The following is a 27,842-nucleotide window of genomic DNA, read 5'->3' on the forward strand; positions in this document are numbered from 1 at the left end:
CAGGAAAAAGCAGGCACTTTTTCTGAACAAACAATTAATGCATTGCAGAGGCATCTTTAACCCAGAGAAGTTGCTACAGCAAGCATTCACAGGATGCTAAGGGCATCAGCAGTGCAGGAAAGTCATCACAGATGGCTACAGGGACCATATACCAAGGTCTCTGCTGGAGGTGGGCCCCAAGCTCCTTCACTGGTGGTGCTCCTATGTTCCCAGGTATGTTGCATGTCTTTATCGGGCTTACAGAGCAAAACGCCAACACCCAAGAACACTGCAAAGTCAGCTGCAACTCCCAGCCAAAAGCCCTACTGGCGTCCTTTTCCCTGTCTGTGCTAGGAATACGAGTTCCAGAAATGTGCCTTTTCTTTCCAGGTGTGGAGCGGGAAGCCATGTCCTTTGGCTGTAGAGGGGTAGAGGGTACATTACACTGCTGCAGAAGAAGTCAGCCCCTGGGGCTGAGAAGGCATTCACCAGGAAAATTGTCTCCTTTTTAATGCACCAGAACCCAATGCATCACCTTACCTTGGGTGATACAGGAGTATAATCTGTACTGGTATAACTCCTCCTTTGTGGACCAGAATGTGAGTCCAGATTGCAGGTGTGTGCTCTTCTGCTAAAGCATATCTGGTCTGGAATAAAGGCCTGCATGCCAGTATAACTACAGTCATAAAGGCTGTGCTGGGGGATACTATCGCTTATTTCAAGCAGGGTCGTTTCATGCACACACAAGACCTTGGGATTTCTGTGTTTCCTCTATGAATATGGCTGGAAAGGAACATGTAAAAATAAGTTTGCAAGGCATTCGTGTGTATAGATAAACAGGTTCTGCAGGGCATAAGCCACCATGTATCTGGTCAGGCACGGAGGTCCCCCTCCCCCATGCCACAAATGTATCTTGGCTTCCCAAAATAGAATAATTAATTAAAAAAAAAAAACAGCTCTGGCCTGGCTCCTGTCTTTACCGGCTGTCACCTATTTAATCTTCCCTCCTTTTCCATGTTTGTTCAGAAATCCCTCTCTTTGAGTGCAGCTGGAAAGGTTGTTACTAACGGGCGACCAAGCCTGAATGCTGACAATGTGAGATGATTATAAGCGCCCAAAGAGCAAACACACAGACTTTTCAACAGAAGATGCTCCTGCTGCCACAACGGGCTTCTGAGATACCACTCTGGACAGCGGCAGTGATAAATAAGGGCTAGTGTCAACTCAAGAGGGGAGGCCACGGAGTTCAACAGTAGCTCTGTGTGGAAGCTGCTGTGCTCAAGAGTTTTGACTTTTCTGACAGGAGGTGACTGGGTAAAAGGCACCGTAATTAGTTGCTTTATGTCACGGAGGGCCACTTGGTTTATCTTGGTTTTGAAGTGGTAGGAACAGAAATGGCTGAGCTGGTGAAAAGCAAAGAGGCTAAAGAACCACTGTTATTCAAAGGGCATAAATTTGGCACTCCAGGTTATGCGTCCAATAGGAGGGCCTAAACCAAAGCACAACAAAATAATCATAAAACTTCCTTGAACTGGTTTTGGTACAAAATGAAAACCTGTTGGACATGCACTGCCCCATGGGAGTCCCTGCTGGAATTTCAAGTTTGCACACGACACCAGACTGGGAGGACTGGTTGATTCATACTGCCATCCAGAAGGACCTCAGCAGGCTGGAAAAATGGGCTGAGAGGAACCTCAGGAAGTTCAACAAGGAAAAGTGCAGAGTCCTGCACCTAGGGAGGAACAACCCCAAGGACCAGCACATGCTGGGGACTGTCTGGCTGGAAAACACCATGGCAGAAAAGGACGTGGGAGCTCTGGTGGACATGAAACACAGGTCCACTGAGAAAATCCCTGGCAGCTGGCTGTGACCCACCATGGGAGAAAGCAGGGGAGCCCAGAGAGCAGTATGGCACTGCTGACATAAGCTCCAAGCCCCTTTCTTGCAACCTTGCAGGGCATCCTTTCCATCCAGTATCCCAGCTTCTGTGCATAGAGGGCTGCTGCCTAAAGGGCTGCATGGAGATGATGTCTGTCCTTTCCCAGTGCTTACCAATTTGCCCCAAAGCTGAGCAGAATCTACTCTTCCCAAGGCATGAAAATTAGTTTACAGGCTGTTGCTGTAAACACTAACCCAGCAGCCTGCTAAATTTTTCCCCAATGCAACACAGCTCTTCTTCACTGCATTTTAAACCTATTGCTTCTTATTTACCACAAGAAGCCATGAAACCTCTGGCTTTTCTTCTTGTTCCAAACAGACCTATTGCTTAGTCTGTCTTCAGAGGTCTTTTAGCAAATGCTCTTGTCCTAGACATGTTACTGTCAGGTTCGTTAATGCAAGACAGGGGGCAGCAAGATCCGGAATAACTGATTTTTCCCAGTTGCTCACTGCCGGCTCATACTGACAGTGTGCAAAAGGAGGCAGCCAACTTCCCTGTGAAAGGTGGGAGTATTGCAGAAAAAGGCGGCTAAGCATGGCATTTAGAGGCTGATGGTGGACTTGCGGCCCTGACTTTAGTGTTCAAGGAGTCTAGAGCCTAGTCTTTGGCATGGTGCTGTAGTGGCAAGTATCTGAGATCAGAAAACACTGTCCTGGAAATGGTTATAGTCATGGCTAAGAGACCTATGCATTAAATAAAAGGGTGTATTAGATGCAGATGAGCACAGACTGTTTAAGGGCATCCCAGATGCAACTGCTGCCTCTTCCCTCCAGCTGCTGGAGCAAATCTTTCACACACAGATGAAGACCATGTAAAGCCATGGTCAACACTTGAGATTGACACCATCAAGTTCAGGGTGCCTTGGTACCCATTTCAAGCCTCTGTCCTGCAAAATATTCTGTGCTTGTGGGGCTTTTTTATAAATGCCAGCTAAAATTCTAGTCTCATTATAAAGCTTCTCTCGCTTTGCTGTGCCTATCAACACAAAAGGTGGCCCAAGGACTATACAGCAAACAGCTCTAATCCTATGACAGTTGAATAGTTCTTCCAGGAACCAGCTATTTAAAGTTCATTTCATACAGATCTATACAGTAAAAGCTCATATACAGCATTTCTATCAGCTTTATTTCTTACTGGAAGAAGGAAAAAATTGGGAACACTTAAAAAAAGAAAACTCTAAAACAAAAAGGGAGTTTCAACATCATCCCATTACATTTCATTTCACCTTACCCAGCTGCAAGATGGCAGCTGTCTTACTCTGTAAAGCCAACCTCAGTGGTTCATTTTATTCATAGTCGCGTATTTCCTTCATACTTGGCAGCCCAGCAAGCCAAATTTTCATTCATGCCAAATCTTGTTTCACTCTGGCAGTGCTCCAAGGGATCTTCAATTCCAAATGCCACTCAAGTATGCTGTCCGCCTCTAGTACCTTAGCTTAAGTGTTAAGGCCAATAAAATGTTCATATCAGCTGTGCTTTCTTCTTTATCCACAAGGCTCAGTCTACTTTCAGTCTGGTCTGCAAACTCTAGCAGTGACTTTTACAGTCTGCCAAAAGTCACTCCTGTCAGCCACATTCCAGTTGTTCGGTTTTTGATGACACCGATTACCATGGGAAGATTTGCTCCAGGACCCTAGCGTTTGGCTGTCAGGAAGACACCGCTCCCAGCGAAAGCCCTTCCCTTCTCTTCTCTTATGTCCAAGATCACTCCAAGAGCCTTTGGCAGACTGGTACAGCATTCGTAGAACCACAACCTCATAGAATTACAAAACCATAGAATAGGTTTGGGTTTGAAGGGATCGTTGAAGACAATCTAGTCCAACCCCCCTGCCATGGGCAGGGACATCTTTCACTAGATCAGGTTACTCAAAGCCCCATCCAACCTGACTTTGAACACTTCCAGGAATGGGGCATCCACATCTCTGGGCAACTTGTTCCAGTTTGTCACCACCCGCATAGTAAAGAATTTCTTCCTTATATGTAATTCAAATCTACCCTCTCTTAGTTTAAATACAGACCCCTAGTCTGTATTGCTGTTGGGGATTACCCTCACTCAGGTGCAGAACCTTGCACTTGGCCTTGTTGAACTTCATGAGGTTCACTTTTGCCCACTTCCCAAACCTGTCAAGGTCCTTCTGGATGGCATGCCTTCCCTCAAGTGAGCAGCCGCACCACTCACCTTGGTGTCTTCTGCACACTTGCTGACGGTGCACATCCCACTGTCAATGTCCTTAATTAGGGTATTGGACAGTCCCAATACAGACGGCCGAGGGATGCCATTTGTTACTGATTTTGAACACTGAGCTGTTGACTGCAGCTCTCTGGATGTGGCCATCCAGCCAATTTGTTAGTCTTCTCACAGTCCACCTGTCAAACCTATAGCTCTCCAATTTAGCGACAAGGATCTTGTGGGGGACCATATCAAAGGCTTTACAGAAGTCAAAACTGATGCCATCAATTGCTTTTGTCTTACCCACCAACGCAAGCACTCCAGCATAGAAGGCCACCAGATTAGTCAGACATTATTTGCTCTTGGTGAAGCCACATTGGCTGTCTCTAATCACCTCCTGGTCTTCTATATGTTTCAGCATGTCTTCCAGGAGTATCTGTTCCATGATCTTACCAGACACAGAGGGGAGGCTGACTCGTCAGTAGCTCCTGGAGTCCTCCTTTCTACCCTTTTCAAAAATGGGCATAATGTTTCCTTTTTTCCGGTCCCTAGGGACTTGGTCTGACTGCCATGACTTTTCAAATATGATGGAGAGCAGCTTAGTGACTAGTTCTGTGAGGACCCTGGGATGCACCTCTTTGGGACCCATGGACTTGTGTATGTTCAGGTTTCTCAGATGGTTAGATCGAGGGCTATGGGTGAAAAATTGAGACCAAGCCAACAAAGGAAACTTTGTGGTTGGTGTCTACTATATGCCACCTGATCAAGGAGAGGAGGTCAATGAAGAGTTCTTTCCTCAACTGCAGGAAGCATCATGCTCGCAGGCCCTGATTCTAATAGGGGATTTCCACCACCCAGACATCTGCTGGAAAAGCAGCACACCAAAAAGTAAGCAGTCCAAGAAACTACTGGAGTGTGCTGAGGACAACTTCCTAGTGCAGGTGATGGAACAACTGACCAGAGGAGAGGAACTGCTGGACCTGTTGCTCACTAATACAGAAGAACTTAATGGAAAGGTGAAGACCGGAGGTAGGCTGAGCCGCAGCAATAACGCCTTGATTGACAGAATTCTCAATCTTGAGGGGTACAGGATGGGTAAAAAGTAGAGACAGGACTCTAAACATCGGAAAGGCAAACTTTCAGCTGTTTAAGGCATTGGTGAGTGGGATCCATCCCTTGGGAAACTGCCCTCAGAGATAAAGGAGCAAACGAGCTGGGAGATACTTGGACATTTTTCTGCAGGTGCAAGAGCTCTCAATCCCAACATGCAAGAAGTCGGGCAGGGAGACAGGAGGCCAGCTTGGCCAAGTCAATACCTCTTAGCCAAACTAAAACATGAAACCAAAATACATAGGTAGCAGAGACAGGAATGCACAACCTGGGGAGATTATAGGTGTATGGCCTCAGAGTGCAGGGAGAAGATCAGGAAAGCTAAGGCACAGATGGAGCTGAACTTGGCTACCAAAGTAAAAAATAACAAGAAGGGTTTCTTCAGGTACATAGGACAACAAAGGAAGATGAAAGAAAGTATAATCCCCTGTGAAGAGTGAAACAGGAGACCTGGCTACAACCAACAAGGAGAAGGCTGAGGTACTCGACAACTATTTGCCTCGGTCTTCACAGGCAAGCGTTCTAACCAATTCACAGAATGCAAAGGCAGGGACTGGGAGAAATACCACACACCACAGGAGATCAGGTCTATAACCTGATGACATTCATCTGCAGGTCCTGAGGGAACTGGCAGATGAAGTTGGTAAGCCACTATCCACCATATTTGAGAAGTCATGGCAGTCTGGTGAAGTTCTCAGGGACTGGAAAAGGGGAAACATAACCCCCATTTCTAAAGAGAGTAAAAAAGAAGACGCAGGGAACTACAGGTTGGTCAGTCTCACCTCTGTGCCCAGCAAGGTCATGGAGCAGATCCTCCTGGAAACTATGCTAAGGCATACGGAAAATAAGGAGGTGGTTAGTGGCAGCCAACACAACTTCACTAAGAACAAATTGTGCCTGACAAATTTGGTGGCCTTCTACAATGGTTTTACAGCATTGGTGGGTAAATGGAGAGCAACAGGCATCATCTACCTGGATATGTGCAAAACATTTGACATTGTTCCCGCACGACATCCTGGTCTGTAAACTGGAGATATATGGATTTGACCAATGGACCACTTGGTGGATAAGGAACTGGCTGGATGGTTGCACTCAAAGAGTTGCAGTCAAGGGCTCCACGGCCAAGTGGTGAGCAGTGACAAGTGGTGTTCCTCAGGGGTCAGTACTGGGACCAGTACTATTTAACATCTTTGCTGGCGACACGGATGTTGGGATTGAGCACGCCTACAGCAAGTTTACCCACACCACCAAGCTGTGTGGAGCAATCGACACGCTGGAGGGGAGGGATGCCATCCAGAGGGACCTGGACAGGCTTGAAAGGTGGGCCTGTGCAAACCTCATGAAGTTCAACATGGCCAAGTGCAAGGTCCTGCATGTGAGCTGGGGCAATAATCCCATGCACAAATACAGGTTGGGCAGAGAATGGATTGAGAACAGCCCTGAGGGGAAGGACTTAGGGATGTTGGTTGATGAGAAGCTCAACATAAGCCGGCAACGTGCACTCGCAGCCCAGAAGGCCAACCATATCCTGGCCTGCATCAAAAGAAGCATGGCCAGCAGGTCAAGGGTGGTGATTCTTCCCCTCTACTTTGCTCTGGTGAGACCCCACCTGGAGTACCGCGTCCAGCCCTGGAGCCCCCAACATAAGAAGTACATGGACCTGTTGGAGAGGCTCCAGAGGAAAGCCACAAAGATGATCAGAGGGCTGGAGTACCTCTCCTATGAAGACAGGCTGAGAGTTGTGGTTGTTCAGCCTGGAGAAGAGAAGGCTCCGGGGAGATCTTATAGCAGCATTCCAGTGTCTGATGGGAGCTTACAGGGAAGATGGAAAAGGACTTTTTACAAGGTCACGTAGTGGAAGGATACAAGCAACAACTTCAAACTGAGAGTGTAGATTTAGAATAGATGTCAGGAATAAAGTTTTCACTATGAGGGTGGTGAGACACTTGAATGAATTGCCCAGGGAGGCTGTGGCTGCCCCATCCCTGGAGGTGTTCAAGGCCAGGCTGGATGGGGCTTTGAGCAACCTGGTCTGGTGGGAGGTGTCCCTGCCCACGGCAGGGGGGTTGGAACTAGATGATCTTTCAGGTTCCTTCCAACCTAAACCATTCTATGATTCTACAATTCTACGATTCTTGTGCTGAGGACTCCAATGCTGGATACAGTCATCGTTGCACAGCATGGTACTGTGTCAGACATATTACTGCCCTGAGTGACACCAATGTCCTCTGCCCCTGCAGTCTGAAATACAGGTACATTGTACCCACTAACATTCAAGCTAATTACTCTGATGATAAAAGCAGTTATTCAGAAGTTTTAGGGCCAGAAGAGGAATGTTATGAGCACGCAGTACAATCTGCAAAGCACCAGGCATGACATTTCACCTAGTAAATTCTGAATAAAATATTTGACTTCTCTTTAAAGCTGCAGGAAAGACTTATTTCAAGAAAACAGGCACAAACACAACAGTATTAGTTTCCCTCCTTTAAGAACAAAACTTTCATTGTCCCTTCCTTTTTTCAAGAGGAAAGCTCTCACCCACGCCCCTTAATTACAGCAGTGACTTAGATTTGATGAGACTCATTCAGCTCATAACTCACATGCTCTGCTGCAGTCTCAATCAATGGGACATTTATGTATAAACTAGCCTCAGTGGAGAACTCATCATTAGGCAATCTAATGCCATTAAGCAAGATCATCAGGTGATGTAAATTGACTGATGGTGCCCATTTAGCAAAACAGAGGATGTTGATCATTAAACACAAGTGCTAGATAATCTTTTATGTGTTTACATGCAGTTTCCCTAGTCCCCGCATTTTGTTCTGGCATATACAGTGTGACAGAGTTACATCAAGAGAAAGAAAAGCCTAAAATAGTGAGGCAGATGACCCTGAATTTCTTGAACTGCCCTGTGAACTCGAAAAATTCTGCCAATGGGTAATAAAGGAGAGAACTAAGTTCCTTTAAGTCATTGCACTGTGACAATGCAGTCCTTGGAAGGAAGGAGGTATCTGTATGACACAGGTATTACTCCTTTAACATCTCATTTATCTGTGCAAAACAAACAATTCCAACTGACAATGCAAAGCAGAAACTGTTTTTCTCTTCAGTTGACAGACTTTAAGACTTATGACAAGGGGAGAGAATTCTAAAGCAGCAATGGATGCAAACTGTTTAACACTGGGAACCAGCATCTCCCAGACAGTTTCAAGGGAAAGGGCATAACAAAATCAGCTACTTCTTTTTCCTTTGGACAACAGAGAAAGGCTCAAGCATATTTTCAGGACTCTCTTCTATCTGTATCATCACAGTTTTGTCAACCTTCTATTTCTGACTTTAAAAGAACAGTGGGGTTGAAGACACAGCCCCTTCTTCTATCAGAAGATTCTTTCCTGACATATCAAAAGCCTCAGCATCTCCCTCAGACGCTCACTGCCCTGCATGGCCAAGCATCATCTGTTACATGCAGGAATTACAATGTTGTTCTACAGCCTCAGTTCGGCTCAGACTTATCCTCCAGAAAAGCTGCATTGCACTCCTGTTGTAAATGATCACATTTTTCAAGTGTTCAAGATGCTACAGTTTCCTATCATTTCCATAGCGGGGTGCTAATTCACCATCGCTCCCAGGATGAGCTCCAGTGTCTGATTCTAGAAATACAACCTTTCTTAAGCTCATACACAAATGATGATTCCAATTTTCATTTTGTAAAAGCAGAAAGTTATTGAAAGCTGCTATAGAATCGTGGAAAATGGGAACTCCTTCCAGCTGGAAGACAGGATTAACGACAGCCAATCCTTAACTACTGTCAGTCTCGGCTGACATGTGTCTGAGGCATTCTCAGAGACCAAAGTCAAAGGCTTCACTTATTTCCATAGGTAAAATACTCTAGTATGCTATGCAGGCAATCTTAATTTGTTTCCTCCCATGTACTTCTATTTCCTACCAGTCACAGAAAGGGAGCACATATATCCCTTCCTTTTTGTAACATCTTGTACAGCTTTTGAAAATGGCTCTTTATGGTGCCTTCTCTTCAGGCAACCCCATTTCTTCAATCTTTCCTTGCAGTTATTCCAGAGCTTTGAACACCTTGCTACCCTCTTTGCAGCTCATGGGCATTCCTTGAATATTTTTTTTCCTTGAATTCCTTGCTATCTTTAACAGTTACACATATGTAATGTGCTTTGTTTGCTATACGAAAGTCAAGGTACTTCAAATGTTGTCGCTTAAGACCTTAAATGCATGCCATTAAAAGAATTTATAAGTTGCCCTCCTCTCAAGAGCGCTTTCAAATTGAAGGCAGTTAGTAAGTTGGGAAGGTAACACAGAACTAAAATTAAGCATCCATTTCAGATGAGGCAATTCAGGATAATGTAACAGGAAACACATAAATCTGGGTGTTTCCATGGGGAATGGTCAGGCTTCAGCCTCACAGCATGACTCTACCGATTCTACCATGTTTACACCGCTCCTTGGGACGCAATCCTACAAGCAGGAAATGTGTGGTCAGGGCAGTGCACAAAGCATGACAGGAAACACGCAGAAGTAAAATGTGTATGTGCAATTGCAGGATCCTTTTTTCTACATGTGGGCACCTGCTTTATTCCAAGTATCTTTGTTGTGTTCAAGTACCTTTATTAAACAACAAAAGCTCAAGACAGACAGTCAATAAGCAGTGTCCGAAACAGTTTAAAATTCTTCTCTTTGTATTTCATCATGGTAATTGCAATGAAGTGTGTTAAATGCTGCCCAAGACGATCAAACAAAGGATGAAACATCTTGAGTTGCAAATTAGACTCTCCTCCTTTTAATCAGTGTTAAATACACATTTGTATCTTCTGAAGAGAAAATATTTTAACCTGAAGAATAACTTACAGGTATAATCAACTATTTAAGACAGCCTCCCTTTCAGGGACATGCATTTTTTTCTATTAGTCTTTCCAGCTACAAATACAAAGTCAAAAATTTGACAGGATTATAGTTTTCTGATAGTATCTTTTCTTTCACTCTTAAACATCTATCACATTTGAAAATTTTACAGGCTTATTGTATGTTATTAAACAAAGTAGTTCACAACAACAGAGTTCTGAACATGAAAACCACAAGGACGTTGGCTTTTTTCATTTTAAGGAAAAAATGCAAAAAATTCTACCTGAGAAATTATCCCTTATGATGTAATGTTTAGTTTATCGAGCAAATGACATTAGCAGGATTTTACATCTCTCTTGTCTTAATTAAGCAAAGTTAACAAAGTTACCATATCAATTGAAGAGCCAGCCTGACAAGTTGTTGCCAGAAGCTGAATAATTTACTCCAGTCCTTCAGTGGCAGGAAACCACTGGAACTGAGAGGATTGGCAGGAAAAAGCTCACAGCACACTCCAGGACAAAAACAGCAGGGAAGCCCCAGAGTGCGCCTGGAATGATACAGCAGTAAAACCGCTGCATGGTAGTAGCTATTTCATCTCTCCAGAACTGTACACATTTGAATACACAGCTGAAAACTGCACATCAACAGAACACAAACCACAGAATCAACCTACATCTACCCAGTGAAAGATGGAAAAGCCGTGACCCGTAGATAGACTTTCTGCTTTAGCAAGGAAAGAATGGATACAGGTTTGTTGCAAGTAAACATGAGCTCCATTCAGTACCTTGACACTGGTTCACAAGTACTCCTGGGTCCGTACCATATATTATAGCCATAACTCACTAGCAGCTCTAGGGTCTTTGTCCTCCCTGCACAGCAGAACTGGAACAAAGTTGGACACACACACTCATATGAAAGCTATTATGCCTCTCCGAAATACTGAAGAAGAAAGCTTACTTCATTGACCAAAACTACAAGCAGAAGCAGGAGGAGGGAGTTGTCAGGCTTCCACTCTCTTCCCATCCAAAGCCTAATGTTACACTAACACTTCACTTGCAATTATGCTACTGCAAATTTGATGGAACGGTTGATATTTGTACACACTTCTGCTAACACTTAGAGAAAAGACCTGTGATTCTCTGAGATCTCTGCTCTGTGAGCCCATTAAGTAGAAAACTATTAATACCCCCATTTCTATCTACTTGTAAGAAAGCAAGGATAGCTATAATTTTCAAGTCTGGTCAAAACTCTTACATGGAGAACACACTAATTGGGACATCAAAACCAGAATATTTATTTTTTTCATGGGAAAGACATCCCTGCAGCATACACCTTCATGTTCTTAAAAAAAAGGGAAAAAAAAGCAGGTAACATTCCCTGTCATAATTGCATGCAGTGCGTAGCTCACAAAAAAACTGGACTATTATTGTAAAATGTCTGATGTGGGTAGTTTCTTCTTCCCTTAATTTAGTATTACACCATTACCCAGTGCCTCCTACACGTAAAGCAGGTGGGTCATGTGGGTTTTGAGTAACAGAAACGTTCCACTCCCAAGAGCAACCTGTTGCATATCATAGGAATATATCACTCTCAAATGAAGCATATTTGAGGTACTCATAACTCTGGTGTTTAAAAGTTGAATATTCACAGGATCTCCTCTGGAAAAAGAGAAGCTTCTCTGGGATTTTCCTATTCTACTTCTCTCTTAAGCTTGAGAAGCAAACAGTCCCAAGGTTTTGATGATCCCAGGAAAGTCTAAGCCACCTGGCCACTGTTAACATTTAAATAGTCAACTGCCCATAAGTTTATTGCAACATTTCTTCTCTATTCCCTTTGTGCAGCTTTTCTTTCAGCTTCCATTCTCTTCAGTTGCCTCTAATCTTTTAACTACCTGGAAAATGCATGAAGGTGAAAAAAATACCTGTTGAGCAAAAAAAGGTAAATGTCTCCTTAGGAAACAGGCGAGAATTTACAAAAGGAACAGATCTTGATGCCTTTGGGAAACAGGAAATCACAAAATGACAGTTTCAAAGATGGCAGGCATGCTCTATTAGCAGTCAGGTGGTCAGTAGATTTGAATGACATCGTCCCATTCATCAACAGGCCAGACACCATTGTACTGCACGTTGGATGGTGAGCTTTTCCAGTCCCACGTCTTCACAGGAACCTTCCAGTCCAGGCCATAGTTGGCTTCAACATACTGAAGGGTTTCACAGGGCACGTGTACCTTGAGTTCTACAAACTCAGTCCAACACAGAGTAAACTTTGGAAAGAGATACCTGTGTTATAACAAAAGAACATGGTCACTGGCAGAAGACTGAAATACACCTCTAAAGTTCATGAAGAGAGCAAGCAACTGCAGCGAGTGGCCATGTTACATTTTTAATAATTTTTTTCTTATTTTGTAGCTTCCTATCAACGAAATGTTATTTATATACTGGACAGAGGCGTTATCAACAGTAACTGGTTAACATTTGCCATGTGTTGTTAAGAAAGAGCATTTCTAATTCTTTTGCTGCTTATTACCATACTGTTCTGCCACCTATAGGAAACCACTTAGTCCCTGTCTCTACTTTTCCACTATAATCCGGATTTAACAGTTACCTAATTTAGAAGGGTGTCAAGAGGATGATACACGTTATTTGGTAGGGGACATTTTGATAAAAGCAGCATTAAATATTTTAATTTGAGTCAGGCGCTTTTAAAAAAAACGTTTGTACCTTTCTTCAATCTTACCAAACAAAGCATGCAATTCTTCAGTACCCATGTTTAAACACAGTGCCAGACTTGGAGCAGCTGCCACCCTGTATTTTCTGAAACCGTCTTGGCCCATTCAAATTTTAAAAACAATTTATTCTACCAAACTGACCTTGTTCTGTACCTGCTGTTTTCTGCAGAAGGGCCAACATAAGCCCTACCTGTAAGTATGCCTACACCAATGAAGTTCCCAGGTAAATTTCACAGTTCAATCAGAATGATGTCCTATAGGAGCACAGTGTCAGAGTCAATGCGTTAAACAAGTAAATACTAAAGCCTGTGTACTATCCCTGCAGAAGACCACTCCCACTTCTGAAGCTGTGAAGTCTTCCACAGGAAAAAAGTGATCTTGACATTCCTTTTCACAGGTTAAAAAGAAATCATAAGCACTTAAACTTTTTGAAGAAGAAAGTTAAAAGGGTTGCGCATTTGCATGAATTACAAACCCCACATGATCCTCTAAGCATAAAGTTAATTTTATTTCTAAGCACTGAGCAAACAGTTTCAGAAAATAAAACAACCTTGCTATTATGCCATAAACGGAGGGAGAGAAAAACAGCGATCAAGCACTTTCAATATATATCTAGGGACTACTGATTAGCTCTAAACCAAAACCAACCAGCTACCAAGGGGAAAAACAAGGTAAACAAACTTTATTAGAGGATCTATAATCATCAAATAGCTATTTAGCTGTTATTAATGCAGGAAATCATTAATCTATCAGAATTGCAGTGGGTGTGCATACACAAAAGCTATCAGCAAGCCACTGAAATAATATATCCTCCAGCGAGTGAAATCTGAATAATTCTAAGGAAAACAAATGGGTAATTTAAAGAAACTAATCTGCAAATTAAAAAGTCATTTGGAAATTTCACCAAAATAATTATTTAACTATTACTAAAATCAAATGTTTACATTCACTGATGAAAAATGTAGCTTTCAGTGATGCTTCACACTACTGGAATCGTTGCTCATCATTTGCTCATTCCAAGTGGCTGGGATAAGGCTACATACTCTTGTACATATACACTGCTCATCATTTTTTCTTCCAATTCCAGTCTTATCAATCTTTGGACATAAAAGTACTGAAAAGATTTTACGCTTGCACAACACCCTCTATATTAAGAGCCTACAGATTTAACTCATTTTAAGGAATAAAGCACACAGTATAGATTTCATTCCCAGATTCAGTTTTTGTAAATATTTATCCTCTGCTGAAGAATGCTACTGTCAAGCATTAATTTTGGTAAGCAACTAGGAGGTCTCAACTGCTGTAACTCCAAGACAAGATATGGAGGATGTACATGCTTGCTTGTGTCTGCAGTGTTAAGGAAGTATTTGTGTACATGAAAATGCAAACTATACAGCCAAACTTTTAAGGTTTAGTAAACAGCTCTCCAACAGAGACTAAACACAACTAATGAAAAATATTTTAGAGACTAAATGGGAAATACTTTCATTCTTCCTACTTTTATTCAGCAATATGCATAGAAAGCATGCCTATGCAAATATTCAGCTTTCTGAACAAAATGTCTTTTACCCTTCATTTTTAAAAACATAAATACCTTGGAATAGAACTCCCACCCTTATCTGTGATCACCTAGTAACAACCAATATCTCTTCTGATACTGCGTAAACAGCTGGTGAGATTCCTTTAAAATTGTTAAAGTGGATTTAGGATTCAAGATTACCAGAGAATCACTTCTCTTTTCACTGACCTCCTCACTTTACCTTCCCCCAAAATTTTGAAAGGGCTGAAGACTAAGCAAAATTGAGGGTCATTCTAGTGTTGCAGGCTAAATCATCACATCTAACAGCTAAAAAGCTACAATATTTTTTCTCTTTCTAAGAAGGTATTTGGAATAATACCTGTCTGCAATTATTTGGCTAAGCATTCTGAACAGCCATCTTCTGTCAGGGCTTGGGGCCTTTATAACGGTAAAAAAAGTTTTCTTGTTCCTTTTCTGTATGGCTTAAGCACAGTAAGCTATACCTAAAACACCAGTTCAGAATCAGAGGCTTCCTTACACTACTACATCTAAGCAAATTAGTTCTTTTTGAACTAAAAAGCCGTTTTTGTAAACTTCAAAAGAAGTTACCTCCAAAAGTAAGTACTGGGCTACAAGAAAAGGAAAAGTGTTTTATGAAAGGTGGACTTCCAAAAGAGCCGTAATTATCCTAGAATACAGGAGGTAAACCATAGCACAGGTTCACATTCTGTTCTCATGCACGGGATCAGTCATATCAAAGTCATACCCTTTAATCTATTTGTAAGTGTGCCTTTTAACTTTAATCATCAAAGTAACTTCCCTGATCTTTGTTTATCACTTCAAAAGAATGATAACTTAGAGAAGGACTCAGACATTACCACCATCTGGATGACAGTGTTCACGAAGTTCCCATTTACTAAATAGAAGCAAATACAGTTCAGGCAAAATATGACAGGTAATGAAATCCTATAGAAGTCAACAAGGTTTTCAACTAGTTTGCAACTGCCTCTTTCTAAGCTAAGTGACGGAAATCTAATTATCAAAACCTGTATTCAGTTTGCTGAGTAGATTAGGAAGTTGTTGTACTTATTTGCTGATTTAATACTGAAAGGTATGAAGCAAGGAATGTGGGATCCTATTTACAATTCCATTTTCAGAACATGAACAACAAGGTCTGCAGTAGTCATCTGCGTAGCTATCACATTACAGTCAATAAAGTATTCCAAATCATTACCACAAAATCTAAAACTACAGGGTTTACTTTGCAAAGACAGTTGAGGCTTTCTGCCATACACTCTGTCATCACGATAGATGCCTAAGGATTAATTTTTTACTGCAAAATTAGTTTGTGCAACAAAAATAGTTTTAGAGACTTCTTTCTCATCTTAGCTGTTTATTTAACTCAGAGCTTGTCACAGTTCAGCTTGATACATGACACCTCAGCATTGCTTTCAATTTCACAAGAGAAAACTGACATTTGACAAGCCCAGCACCTCTCTAGTAAGGCACAGTACTGTTCTCTTTCTACTTCCCTAGTCTCAAAGTGCAAAACCTCCACTGACTGTCCTCTGATAACTGCCTTTCCCACAAAGTGTACAGACTTTGCCTGGCCACAACACACAAAAGGCCAACACTATACACTAACTCGTTCAATTTCTTTCCTATTAGAGGTACAAATCCAATTCGTACTTAAATTTCTTGCCCGATTTGGCCTGAGTTCCTCCATTCCATATGTGGTCATCCTCTTCATAGAAGAAAAAAATGTCAAGTTTCACATCATCTTCTCCCTGGAAAGAGAGTTCCAAGCTGTCTTCTACCTGCAAGACAAAAATACACGCTGTATAAAAAAAATACATAAAAAATACAAAGCTACTTATGTCAGCAGATTTGGTCAGGTAGGCAGAGTGACTCCTAACTGAAGAAAATACACTAACTCTGCAATTTCTTTTTTTTTATTTTATTCTTTGAGAACACTGGAAATTTTCTGTACCTCAGGGGGACTACCTTCTCTGTCCTCCCTTAAGCCCCTAAAGCTCCAGGAGCTTTGTCCTCAACCACAAAAAAAAAATCTCAGTGAATAAACACTTTAGTAGTAGGTGTCTTCATTTAAACCGCTTCCCCTATGATAAAACACTTACCAGTAACAATATATCACTTGAACTGTGGTTGAACCTTCATATTCCTGTAGTTTTGTTTTTCTCTACTATTCTGCAGCCTAAACTCTTGAAAAAGCTAGATAAAGATCCACATGAGCTAATAATGAAGCAGCCCAGTGCCCACCTCAAGACATCCTTCCCTTTCTGCTAGTTTTACATACAGGGCTACAGATAATCTCAGAGCTATCACCAGTCTTCCCATATGATGAGGCCCATCCAATCTCCAAGTCTAAATTCTACCTTGATTCATATGTTTCCCTAGCACCTCTTTTAGACCCCTTTAAAATGTATCAAAAACTTCTTCTGAGGCGGAATTCAGTCTCCCCAAACAGGGCTGAAGCTATTAAGAAGGGTATGTTCTCACACACTGTCCAAGAGAACACACAAAAATCAACAAGATAATATGTTTAGGTAAAACCCTAATAAGTAAACGTCAGCCAGGGAGATTTTAGATACCCACATCCACGTAAGTGATCTGCAGCTGTACTCAAACTTATGAACCTAAAGACAGACATATGAGGCAAATTGTTCATTATCTATGTACCTTGCCAAATTTGTGCTTCAGTGGTAACCCTGCTTTCTGAAAGGCTGGAATGATATCTGCTTTGTAGTCCCTTATAAAGACTCCCAAATCCACATCTTTGCTGTGAGGAATGACATTGCACTGTCTATACCAGCCTGAGGAAAAAACAAAAAAGGGAAAAAGCAAACTGGTTAATTCAGGAACATGAGAAATATAGCAATAGAACAAAAGCAACATAAAAATGAACTGCTGTAAGATCACCAGGCAGAGATCTTTGAATGAGGCCATAAACGAGACTTCTGCTTTTCTCTAGTATAAAAGGAACCACAGCAAAGAAAACAAATATTACTGCACTTATAGCCAGCCCTTTTCTCCAGAAAGCCAAGAATGAGAGAGAAAACACTAACTCTTTCAAAGATAAAATATCCTCAGTTTTCTAACCTAAATGTCTTTCACGAAAAAATATTCTTTACCTGGGCCCAAATCTAATCAGCAATGAAGTCACAGGGCTACAGCTGTGCTTTTAATTAGAAACTATTATTGTCAATAGTATCTGAGATATTAAACACCTTTCAATTTTCACTGCAAAACATAAGACAAGAATTGGGACATCCTTTTGTCTGTTTCATTAAAGCAGCTTTTAGTAACTGTCCATTCAGAAAATTATATTCCCTAGAACTAAACAAATACAAGTAAAATGCGCACACACATGAGTTTTCACAACCTACTGCAATAGTAAAAGAATCTTCAACAGTGACAAGATACGACTTCTGCCTTCAACAGAACTGAAAACCTACTCTAATAGGCTGACATTTTATTAAAAGGACGTGCTTTAAAATAAATAAATGTAAACTGTATTCTAACACTCAGTGATAAGCACCAAACTGCATGGGAAGAAAAATCAGGAAAGAGTCTACATGAACAGCAGAGATATGCGCCCATCATGTTTTCCAGCTAGCATTTCAGTAAATCCCAAGTCACGTAATTTAGAGAACTGCTGATTACTTTCTAAGCAGTGATCAACACAACACAGATAATTGCTAACAACTTAAATGCTTCGCTGGAAGTTTGCTCGGCATCTCCAAGGCTCAGGTTTCTAAAGAAAAAGCATTTTTTCAGGAGAAAAAAGGCCTATTTCAATACAGCTAATGCCCCATATTACCTTCCAACCTGGTACATCTAGCCTCAGCTGACATCACAATCAATAGAGGATGAAATGTTCAAAATTTCAGATGAGTTTAAAAATGCAACGTAACACAGATGTTTTACCAAGGCATGTTCCACTGCTCAGCCAGAACTTTACTCCTAAGCTATTCAGTGTCAGGGCAGCCAGATGGAGCAAGGATTTTGCTTTTTTTCTGAACTCCACTGCATCAAGAGAGGCATCATCAGGATACAGCTGGAAGGCAGAGTAAGCAAGCTATTGTCAGAGAACAAACTTGTCCCTTCATTTTTCAGTGCCCTACGAAAAAATGACCTTTAAAAATTTACTTGACTAATATCTGGGCAGTATCTGTTTTCAGATATGCAGCCCAGTTTGAGAACATGCACTAGAATGACAAGTTAAAATTTAAACTCTGAAACATCAATCTTCAGTTTTTTCCAAATTAGCAGAATGTAAAGTTACAATAAAATAGAATAAGAATATATGTATTAGACACTGATTCTCAGCACTTGGCAACACCCCAGATGAACCCTAGTTCTGCACACGCTGAAGTCACGACCCAGAGTCCAGGGGGAAATCAGGGACAAAATCAGTCACTTCCAGCACAGTAGTTTATTTGGCGCCACCAAGTGTTACAACTGGATGTCGACAACTTCTGCCATAGAGTAGAAACAACGTGAAAAGAAAATCATGCCCGTCTTCCAGCTTACAACCGTGGCAAGATCTTCTGTTAATGCAAAGTCAAAAACAACACGGCAGTCTGGGAAAACATGACTAAATCAAGCATAGAAACAACGCACCACTCAGCTTCACGACTGATTTCATTAAGCGCTCTTGGGCAACAAACAGCTGAAATGAGGACTTACTGTTCAAAACAGACGCCAGCTGCTTATTTCAATATTAAAGCTTCAGAAAAATTCAATGTACCTTCTGAGGCACATTTTCTCTGCCCGTGGCAATTATTGCCTCGAGGTTTTAGAGCTGCAGTGGAGCACGCTTACCATTTCTGTCCTTTACAGGTGAAGTGCCAACACACAGGTACCCTTGAGGATAGTAACCCTCCTGCTATACATATGGGGAGCTACAGCCTACTAGACTGAACAAGGATGGTCTTCCCTTCCCCGAGAAGTCCATTCCCCAAGACCTCAAGCGTCTGAAGAATGGAACCTCTAGTGTCCTCTTTCCTCCCCATCCATGAAGTCAGAGATGGCTCACACTCAGTGGCCTGATTCTGACTCCATAGTCTTAACTGTGGTAACTCTTCACCGCTTCATATCTCAGTCCTTTTCAAGTTAGGACAAAATGCTCCCCATACTGAAGAAGAAAGTTTTCTAACTATCTACTAAATCAGGTAGCAACATGCTAAAAATAATGCTCTAAATAGTGGTGAAAACATTAGCTTACATGGTCAAAAAGCAGTGAAGTAAGTCATTTCGGAATGAATATACCATTTCAAATGAACTTAACTAGGAATATGGAACTGCAGCGCACAGTTCAAAAGAACATAAAGTGAAATATCACTCAGAACTTTAAGAATTGCCACAAGGAAAATTTTCAACCACAAAGATACACAAGATCTTAGTCTTATTTACATGAAATCTATTAAACAGTAACAATGTGTGAGAACTAGGGACATACTGGTTATTTCTTCTTCTCAAAGTTTTGGAAAATGAAAAAAAATTGCGCTCACAAGTAAAAAAGACAGACCATGATTTTCAGCTAAAGCTTTAGTTTTATTACCACTTACTAACTCTCAGAGGCTGCGTTTAGCTTTATGTATGCAAACAGTCCCATCTGGATAAAAAAAAACAGTGAACTGTTCATAGGTTTGGGTCAATCACTGAAAACATACATAACATCTCAGAGACACTACCACTAACCTGAAAGAAAGCCCGAGCTTCTCTGTACCTACATTCAAGAAATCTAGAGTGTGACATCTCCTCTAGAAAACTGGACGGATTTTTTGGAATTTGAACTTTTAAGTCATCAATGGAAACAAGCAGAAGTTCTGGCCTGCAGGGAAAGAAAGATAATACATTAACCCATTCAATTCCTTTACAAAGCACAAGCCACTTTCTCCTTAGCTCAGGTTGAAATCTTAATGCATACTACTCACAGTAATTCCTCTGTTCAAATACACTCAAAACCAATTACAAAAGAAGAACAACAAGAGCTCCAAAAAATTCCCCATACACTTCAATATTTTTTTTTTTTAAAGAAACTCCGGGCCTATAAGCCCATAGTTAGTTTGTCAGATCTCTGATTCCTTTACTGACTCACAAATTGCACTGAATTTGTTCAGAGTTGTTGTTCAGTGCATTTGAAAATTCAGGCTATTTATTTAGTTCTCTACATATGGGATACACTTAAGAATCAAATTTTACCCTGTACTTTGAGGCTATTTGCATTTAAAATTTAAAGACTGTTCAGTCTTCACAATGAATGAAATGTGATATTTAGCAGCTTATGCAGCGATTTCAAATGTTTAAGCACATAACTGGTACAGATTCCATGTTTTAAAGAAAAAGTTAAACAGATTTGTTTGGGCCTGTGAAACGTTTCGCTCTTTTTCTCTGAAAGACTATTGGTATTTCTCACACAAGGACTATTGGTATGTGCTCATTTTTGAAAATAGTGACAAGATTTCCATGATCTGAATTTCCTGAAATACTGCTACTGAGGGCATTGTAAGAAAAGTCAGACATTTACAGTAACTTTACCAACGTAATGCAAAGTTTCAGCATAAGGTTACAGACAAATAACACCACCAATTCAAATGTTTATGCAAGAAAGGGATCCACTTGGGACGTTAAAACGCATGAGTTAGATGCAATAGTTGGCACATGTCTTTGTGGAACAAGTGACACCTCTCTTTATTCATGTTCTTTAACGCTGATTATTTGGACTGTTACTAAATGGATTTCTGTTTCTTCCCCTTCTCATTTAATGTTCCCCATCTGTATTCAACTTTTGGATAGATATTGTTATAGAAAGAACACCAAATACCTATCTGCTAGTACTAAATCTCTTGCCACTTCTACTTTACCCCTGTGTTGATAGCACAGATGGCTATCAACATATTTCAGGCTTTTAAATACATTAATAGTAAACCACTGACTAGCAGAAGATCCTCTGGTACGTGCAACCTCACTCATGACTTCTTTGACTTCTCTCATCTTTCTGCCTGCTTCGACCTGGCTACACAGCAACTTCCTCTAAAACGTAGTGCATTCTTTATAAATGGTGGAAGCTCTTGTTTTCAGGTAAACAGAATTGGATTTTACCTTCATACTTTAATTTACCTACGCTTTGAGGGCTGAACCACACATAAGCTAAATTTTACAACCTGACTTCAGGAAAGAGAGTCATTTTATACACAGGAGAAAAGTTATTTCGGAAGTGCCATTATGGCTTTTTTCCCTCCTCTGTTTTGAACTCACTTTTCGTATGCTCCAGGGTAGCGACCAAAGTGGAGTTTCCGGAAAGGCACAAACTTTCTGTCCATATGTTGCTTGAGTCTCAAGGGGCCATGCCAGAGATAATTACCGCTCCTCTCATAGAAGACCACCAGGTGAATGGCATGAGATGCCAGTTTAAATATGTAGTGCAAGGGAATTTCAATCCCAGACAGGTCATCCATCCCATCCAAGCGGGGGTCCTTGTTTATAATCTTTAACCATTGGAATCCCATTTTCTCTGCAGTCCTAAAAAGGCCCACCTAAAAATGCGGGAGAAGCTAGAGATCAGAAGAACCAAAATTGAATGCTAAATGCTTATTATTAACTGACATTACTCCCTATTTTCATCTTCTAATCAGACTTAAGCACAAACTACTCAAAAATTTCTAAGACCTTAAAGATCAGCTACTACAAGCTATTCCAACCAGCACATTTCCTTGTGTATAAATTTTGTCCCTCAAACTATTCAGTAAAACAATAAATAGATGTTGTAAACCATGCTTAGACTAGGTTTGCTCCTTGCCATAGCACCCTTCTCTGCATCCTCAAACTGTTCTCTGAAGTTATTCTTGTGCCGAACTTGGCGTTCGTAATTCCTTGAATAATGATACCACTAATACAAGAACAATTACTGCAAAATCTTCTTTTCTGATGTACATAAGTATTTGCCTAGATCTCACCAAACACTGAACATTGTCCTAGGTAACAGGCTTTCATATTTCCATAGAAGAAGGCAATGAAATTCTGGCTGATAAGAAAAGAAACAATCAGCATCTGAAAACTCTTTCAGTTATCCCCCTTGAACTGTTTTATACAGGTGTATCAGCTCCTCTGGATGCTACAGATATTATCAATGAGTAACAAAGAATGGGGAGACAGATTTGTATTAGTGTGCTGCCACATAACCTTATTCTCTGTTTCTTTAACTCCTTTACAGCTATGGGTAAAACAACTGCCTGATCAGGTCCACAGTGCCGCCACTCTTCACTTGAGTAGGACTCCTTCACTAAAATAGTCGCAGAACATTTCTCATGCTTTTTCTCAAAAAATAATAATAATTTAAAAAAAGCTGTTTGCTACTGGTATCTTTAGTCTGTATAAATTAATCTAATAATTATTTGCAGATCACATGTAGTTGTTGAAATAACCTTGGATTCCTATTTGTCCTTCATCACATGCTACCTCTATTTTTAACATGTCCATTTAAAAATCTCAGAACACCAAAGAAAAGCAGAGATACCAATTACACCGACAAAATAAAATGGTGTTAAGTATAAGGCTGTACTAAAAGAAATGTAAATCAGCAGACTATGATAATCTTTCCAGCATTGTGACATCAATACCTGCATTTTTTCCATGATAAATCCCAAAACTCAAGTTTTATTACAGCTGTACCTACATTACACGCTTAAGGGTTTCCTTCTTCCTAACAGACCACTTTGTTTTTTCTTTTTGGCATGGCCTCTTACTACAAGTGTTTATGAATACTGCAGATAGTTTCTAAAAACTTTTAGTCATCTGTAAATGACTTAATGTATGCAGGCTAGTGCCTGAATATCTTTTTAAAAAAGTCTCCTTTACCAATACCTTTACAAGACTTCCACACAATGAATTCAGAGGCCTTAATACAAACATGAAAGCATTATGACAGAAAATCATAGAACAGTTGAATGCATTACAATACACAAATGTGAACTGAAGAAAAGACACTTACTTCATGTTTCCATGTTTTGTCCAGTAGTGCAAACGTAGTAAAGTCTCTTGGAGCACAAAAGTACTTGCATTCTGGACTGGGGCCATCAGGAGAACTTCTGATCTGTTCAATGTCTTTATCAACCAGTCCCAGAATCAAAGGATCGATCAAATACACTGGTATATTGTGACTGGATATTAAGCCTAGGAACTTCCTAACCACGTGCTGTTTGACAGAGGACAAAATTAGAAGTTAGAAACACCATCTTTTATTGTCCAAAGGTTAATGCATTAAAACTTTGACAGAAGGAAAAAAAACCCAAACAACCTACTGACAGAAGGAAATCTTATCTCCCAATAAATTTTCTCAGTGTGCACTTTACTTCCACGCACCACTGTGGAATGGCTTTCCAGGTCTCTTAAGACTATGGTAAAAACCTCTCTGCTTCAATTAGAACTTTTTACAAGTTAAAGCACTCTAACTCTACAGTGCTGGACCTGAGAACAGACTCTAGGCTAAACTCTAGATTCTTTCCAGCTCAAGTTGGAAAGCACTTAAATAAACCAGAGATTAATAGGATGAGATGTGGGTGTTGAGGGAGAAGGCTGATGGCATTCAAGGCTGCTCTGCAACATCTTGAAAGGTCACGGTGGTCAGGAGCTGTTCCTTGAGTCTGAGAAAAGGGAAATCTCATGCCATCTTCAAATAGGAAGATCAGGGAATTCTAGTTATCTTAATCTCAGTCCCCAAGAAGCTTCTGGAGCAAAAGCCCCTGGAAAATCATATCCAAGCACAGGAAGGACAATGATGTGGTTGGGAAAGCCAGCCAAAGGCAAACTGCACCTAATCATACCAAATGCCTTTGAAGAACTCTGTGGGCAAGGTGAGAGCAATGGACATTCTTCATACCTTGACTTTAGCGAGGCTTTTGACGCACTCCCAAACAGTATTCCCAAACCTCGGGCGTTATGCCTGCTGTATATGAAGGGTGATTCAGCAAGAAGGTAGGAAGTGAGTGCTATCCAGTCTTTGGATACTAGTGTACCCAGGGCACTCTACCACGGCAACATTGCATAAAGGGTTAAAAGGTGTAGCAAGAAGGATTTATTAGCTTGACTCAGTGGAGAATTTTGATCAAGTACTTTTAAATGTCCATGGCACACAGGAGACTTAACAGCAACCACAGCCACCCTGCTATTAAACATGTAGCTGATGTATTTAACTGTAACAATTAAATTTAATGACTTAAAGTACTGTTCCAATCAGAATAAAATATTTGCTTAGAACAGCACTGTGAGGCTTTATGTCTGTTACATCTCAAGGTTTCTAGAAGAGGTGTAAGAAGGGAAAACAAAGGCCAACTACCCAAGTTACCTGCCCAGTAAGCTGACCCTCACTTTCTAACTGAAGCTCCAACCTTCCTCCTGTCCAGCTGCTGAGTCTGTTCAATCAAGAGCCCACAGGCAATCTCCAACTCTGGCAGAGGGTTTTGGCTTCAGAGAGATGTATAACATGAAGACAGAATGTGGATCAGCAAAGAGAATTTAGGCAGCAGCACTACATGTTCTGTACAGGCAGAAGCAAAGCTACCCTCTTAGTGATTTCAGCTATATGGAGCTGAAAGGTAAGTGATGTGCTGGCATTATTTCTGTAACTAAAACTAGCAGATCAGAGAGATGAACAGGAAGCAAATCTGTGAAAAAATACCTACTTTTTCTCCCCCATCACTTCTCCAGAGAAACAGACGCTTTCAGTTGAAACTTAAATAATTAGCAGAAAGAGATGGCAATGATGTCAAGCAGCTAAGAGAAGCCCACTCAAATAGAGTGTTTTGGACTCATCGCGCAGGGACTCTGAAGAAAGCCTGGAGTGCAACAGGTCCCTTGCAAGACTGTGGAGCATTCTGCTTTGTTACTAATGATCTTGTAAGATCAAGTTAAAGCTTAATGAGAAGTCTGTCCACAGACTGGCAGGTAGGAAGCCCACTGTGACCATGTCACCTACTACCTAGTAGGTAGTTCCAAGGGTGCCACCTCCAAGAATAGTGAGACATTCCTGGCACAAGCAAGCAGTCCACAGAGCAGCTGGTTTGGATTAGTTCCAAGAACAGCTCTTAATCAGAGCACCTTTCCTCTTGCTCAGCAGAAACAAGGCAGTTAAACGGCTCTTTTGATCACTAGCAACTTCCAAAGCTAAAGGCAGCCACCTCCGAGCACATCATTCTCTTTAACCATCTGTATTATCTTTCTGCTGGGAGATCTGTTAAAAAAAGACTTCTGTAGAAGTGTTTCCAGACAAATGCTAACTACAAGTATCGTAACTGAGCTTCCAATTCCCTGAGGCCAACATGATGTTGTGGTTGCACTCAATCCTGCAAAACTTAAGACACAACAAAAAATATCCTGTTTCAAGTATGTAGTGGCATTCCTAACACGGCTCGTGAACACTGGAATACAGCAACTGATGAATGCTGAAATGTAACATTTTCCTGCTTGTGAAGAGCTCTATAAGCCAGCATAAGCAAGTAATACAAAACACTGAGCGTCAGGTTGAACAACTGGAGCAAGCACAGGGGTATTCTGTGACCTGAGACCTGCAGCTGATTCTTTAACAACACTACTGACAAAAAAGCTGCATGACAAAATAAGCCAATCTTTTCAATACTCAGTCTGAAAGAACTGAAACCCTGGAATAAAACTTCTATATCAGAAAGAACAAGTTTTGCGTCTTAAAACATTAACGCCACTATTATGGACTGGACAAGCAAAGGCTTTTCAGCTGTAACCGTTTCTCAACTCCATTTTAAATTGATGTTTTGAAATACTTCATAACTTTACTCATTGAAGAAGTTCTTCACACTACAAAATCCCCAGCGAAGACGAAAGAGAACCAGATCCCAAATTTGCAATTCCATGTCAGTTCTCCGAGACGTGCAGAATAAGTATATGAACCAATGACATTGTACATACCCATCTAGTGCTGTCTTGGCCTGACTGGCTTCCTCTGACTTTGGAAAAAACTGCTCCATTCTATCAAAATCAAAGAAGGGGAGGGGGAGGGAGAAAAAAAAAGAAAAAAAAAGAAAGTTTCAGCTGAATCCCTGCATGGGATTTCTTAACAGACATTCAGAGGCATTTATCCAGTTAGCACTTTATAATTTTGGCTGTGGTTATGGCCTTCGGTCACTCAACTACAGTACTAAATGTGAAATCATAACCAACTGCTTGGGCTTAGTGTATTTAGAGGGCCAACGCAAGCCTTGGGGACTTCCAGACATGCAAAGATTGCATGATCAGGCCTCAGGTTTCTAAGTTAATATGTCAGCGAATGCAAAATAGGAAGATGACAAACACTGTTAGGCAAATACCTCTGGGGGAAAAGACAGCAGGACTATGCCTCAGTATTTCCAGATGCAATCCTAGAGAATTAAATCTGAAAGAGAGCATATTCATATGATAGAGCCAAGGCGATTACTGGCTCAGCTTTTAACTTTTCAAAAGCATGAAGAATTTTTCATTCAGTCTTGTGGTTTACAACCAGAAACTGTAAGAAATAAGTCAAAGGTTGCAGTACCACCTAGCACTAAGGCTGCCTGCATTTATTAAGAATGTCCACACCAAAACAAAACAAACTCAGGAAATGTGGTATCTATGCAGTTCTTCTGTAAAAATAAAATTAGTTCCTTTGTTGAATCTGCATTGCAACTGTAAACTGTTACAGAAAATCACACTGGTGATACATTGTACTGGTGGTATAAAAGCAGGATTTAACATATAACATCTAGAAAATGAGGAACACAATCACAAAGCACTAAGACAACTGCAGAAAAAGCTGGGTTTTCCTTTAAAAAACATCACTGACGAAAAACCTGCAACCAATAAACACCACCTTGCTTGTTTCTTCAGAAAAGCCCTAAGATAGCGCTCGGTTTGACTTCACTTTCAATAAAACTCATTTAACACCACAAGTAAGAAGGCTTGTGAAGATTAAAAGTCTTGGTGGTTCAGCCCTGCAGCTGAGAACACGGAACAAACGGCAACCCATTTTAAAATTAACGGGATGCCTCTGGCTGACGTAATGACTCGAATACAAGGCTGACAACTGAAAGCTGGTTGTAGCCCTGCCACCAGAAACTTGCTGGGGCTACCCAGTCATTTCATGTCGATGCTACAGGAATTGCTAGCCGTATGAGGGAAGTTTGGGGGTGATATTAATGCTGCTGAAGGACTCTGAAGACAGCAGGCCTTATACTGGGTTATTACATAAAAGCAAGCCTGCGCGGGAAAGCTCTCTCTTACCTTGTGCGACAGGTAGAACTTGTAATAGTACAACTGGAAGAGGAGGAAAACCAGGCTGGTCAGAGAAAGGAGCGCCAGGACCACGTTCTTATTGATTTTCTGCATTAGTCTTCGGGGCGCTCTCGATCACCGCCCGGAAGCAGGGCGGCGTCGCTCATCTTCTCCCGTTTCCCGGCTCCTCCCTGCGCGCCGGCCGAGGAACGCGGGGCGCAGCGGCAGGCCGCGCCGCCAGCACC

General features: G+C 41.2%; 1 protein-coding gene across 1 annotated transcript; it reads right to left on the reverse strand.

The window, feature by feature from the left end:
- Window positions 1–12,131: 12,131 nt before the first annotated feature.
- On the reverse strand, window positions 12,132–27,720 carry FKTN (fukutin). The gene is made up of 9 exons (XM_009887198.1): window positions 27,607–27,720; window positions 26,278–26,337; window positions 23,330–23,533; window positions 21,598–21,875; window positions 20,038–20,170; window positions 18,262–18,391; window positions 17,014–17,147; window positions 16,003–16,130; window positions 12,132–12,345 (listed from the first exon to the last, which is right to left on the reverse strand). Exons 1-9 carry the CDS (start codon window positions 27,709–27,711, stop codon window positions 12,132–12,134), a joined length of 1,386 nt encoding a protein of 461 aa, XP_009885500.1. The 5' UTR covers window positions 27,712–27,720.
- Between the last annotated feature and the right edge of the window lie 122 nt (window positions 27,721–27,842).

Source organism: Charadrius vociferus, unplaced genomic scaffold (genome assembly GCF_000708025.1).
Source record: "Charadrius vociferus isolate BGI_N301 unplaced genomic scaffold, ASM70802v2 scaffold586, whole genome shotgun sequence".
NCBI classification, from domain to species: domain Eukaryota; kingdom Metazoa; phylum Chordata; class Aves; order Charadriiformes; family Charadriidae; genus Charadrius; species Charadrius vociferus.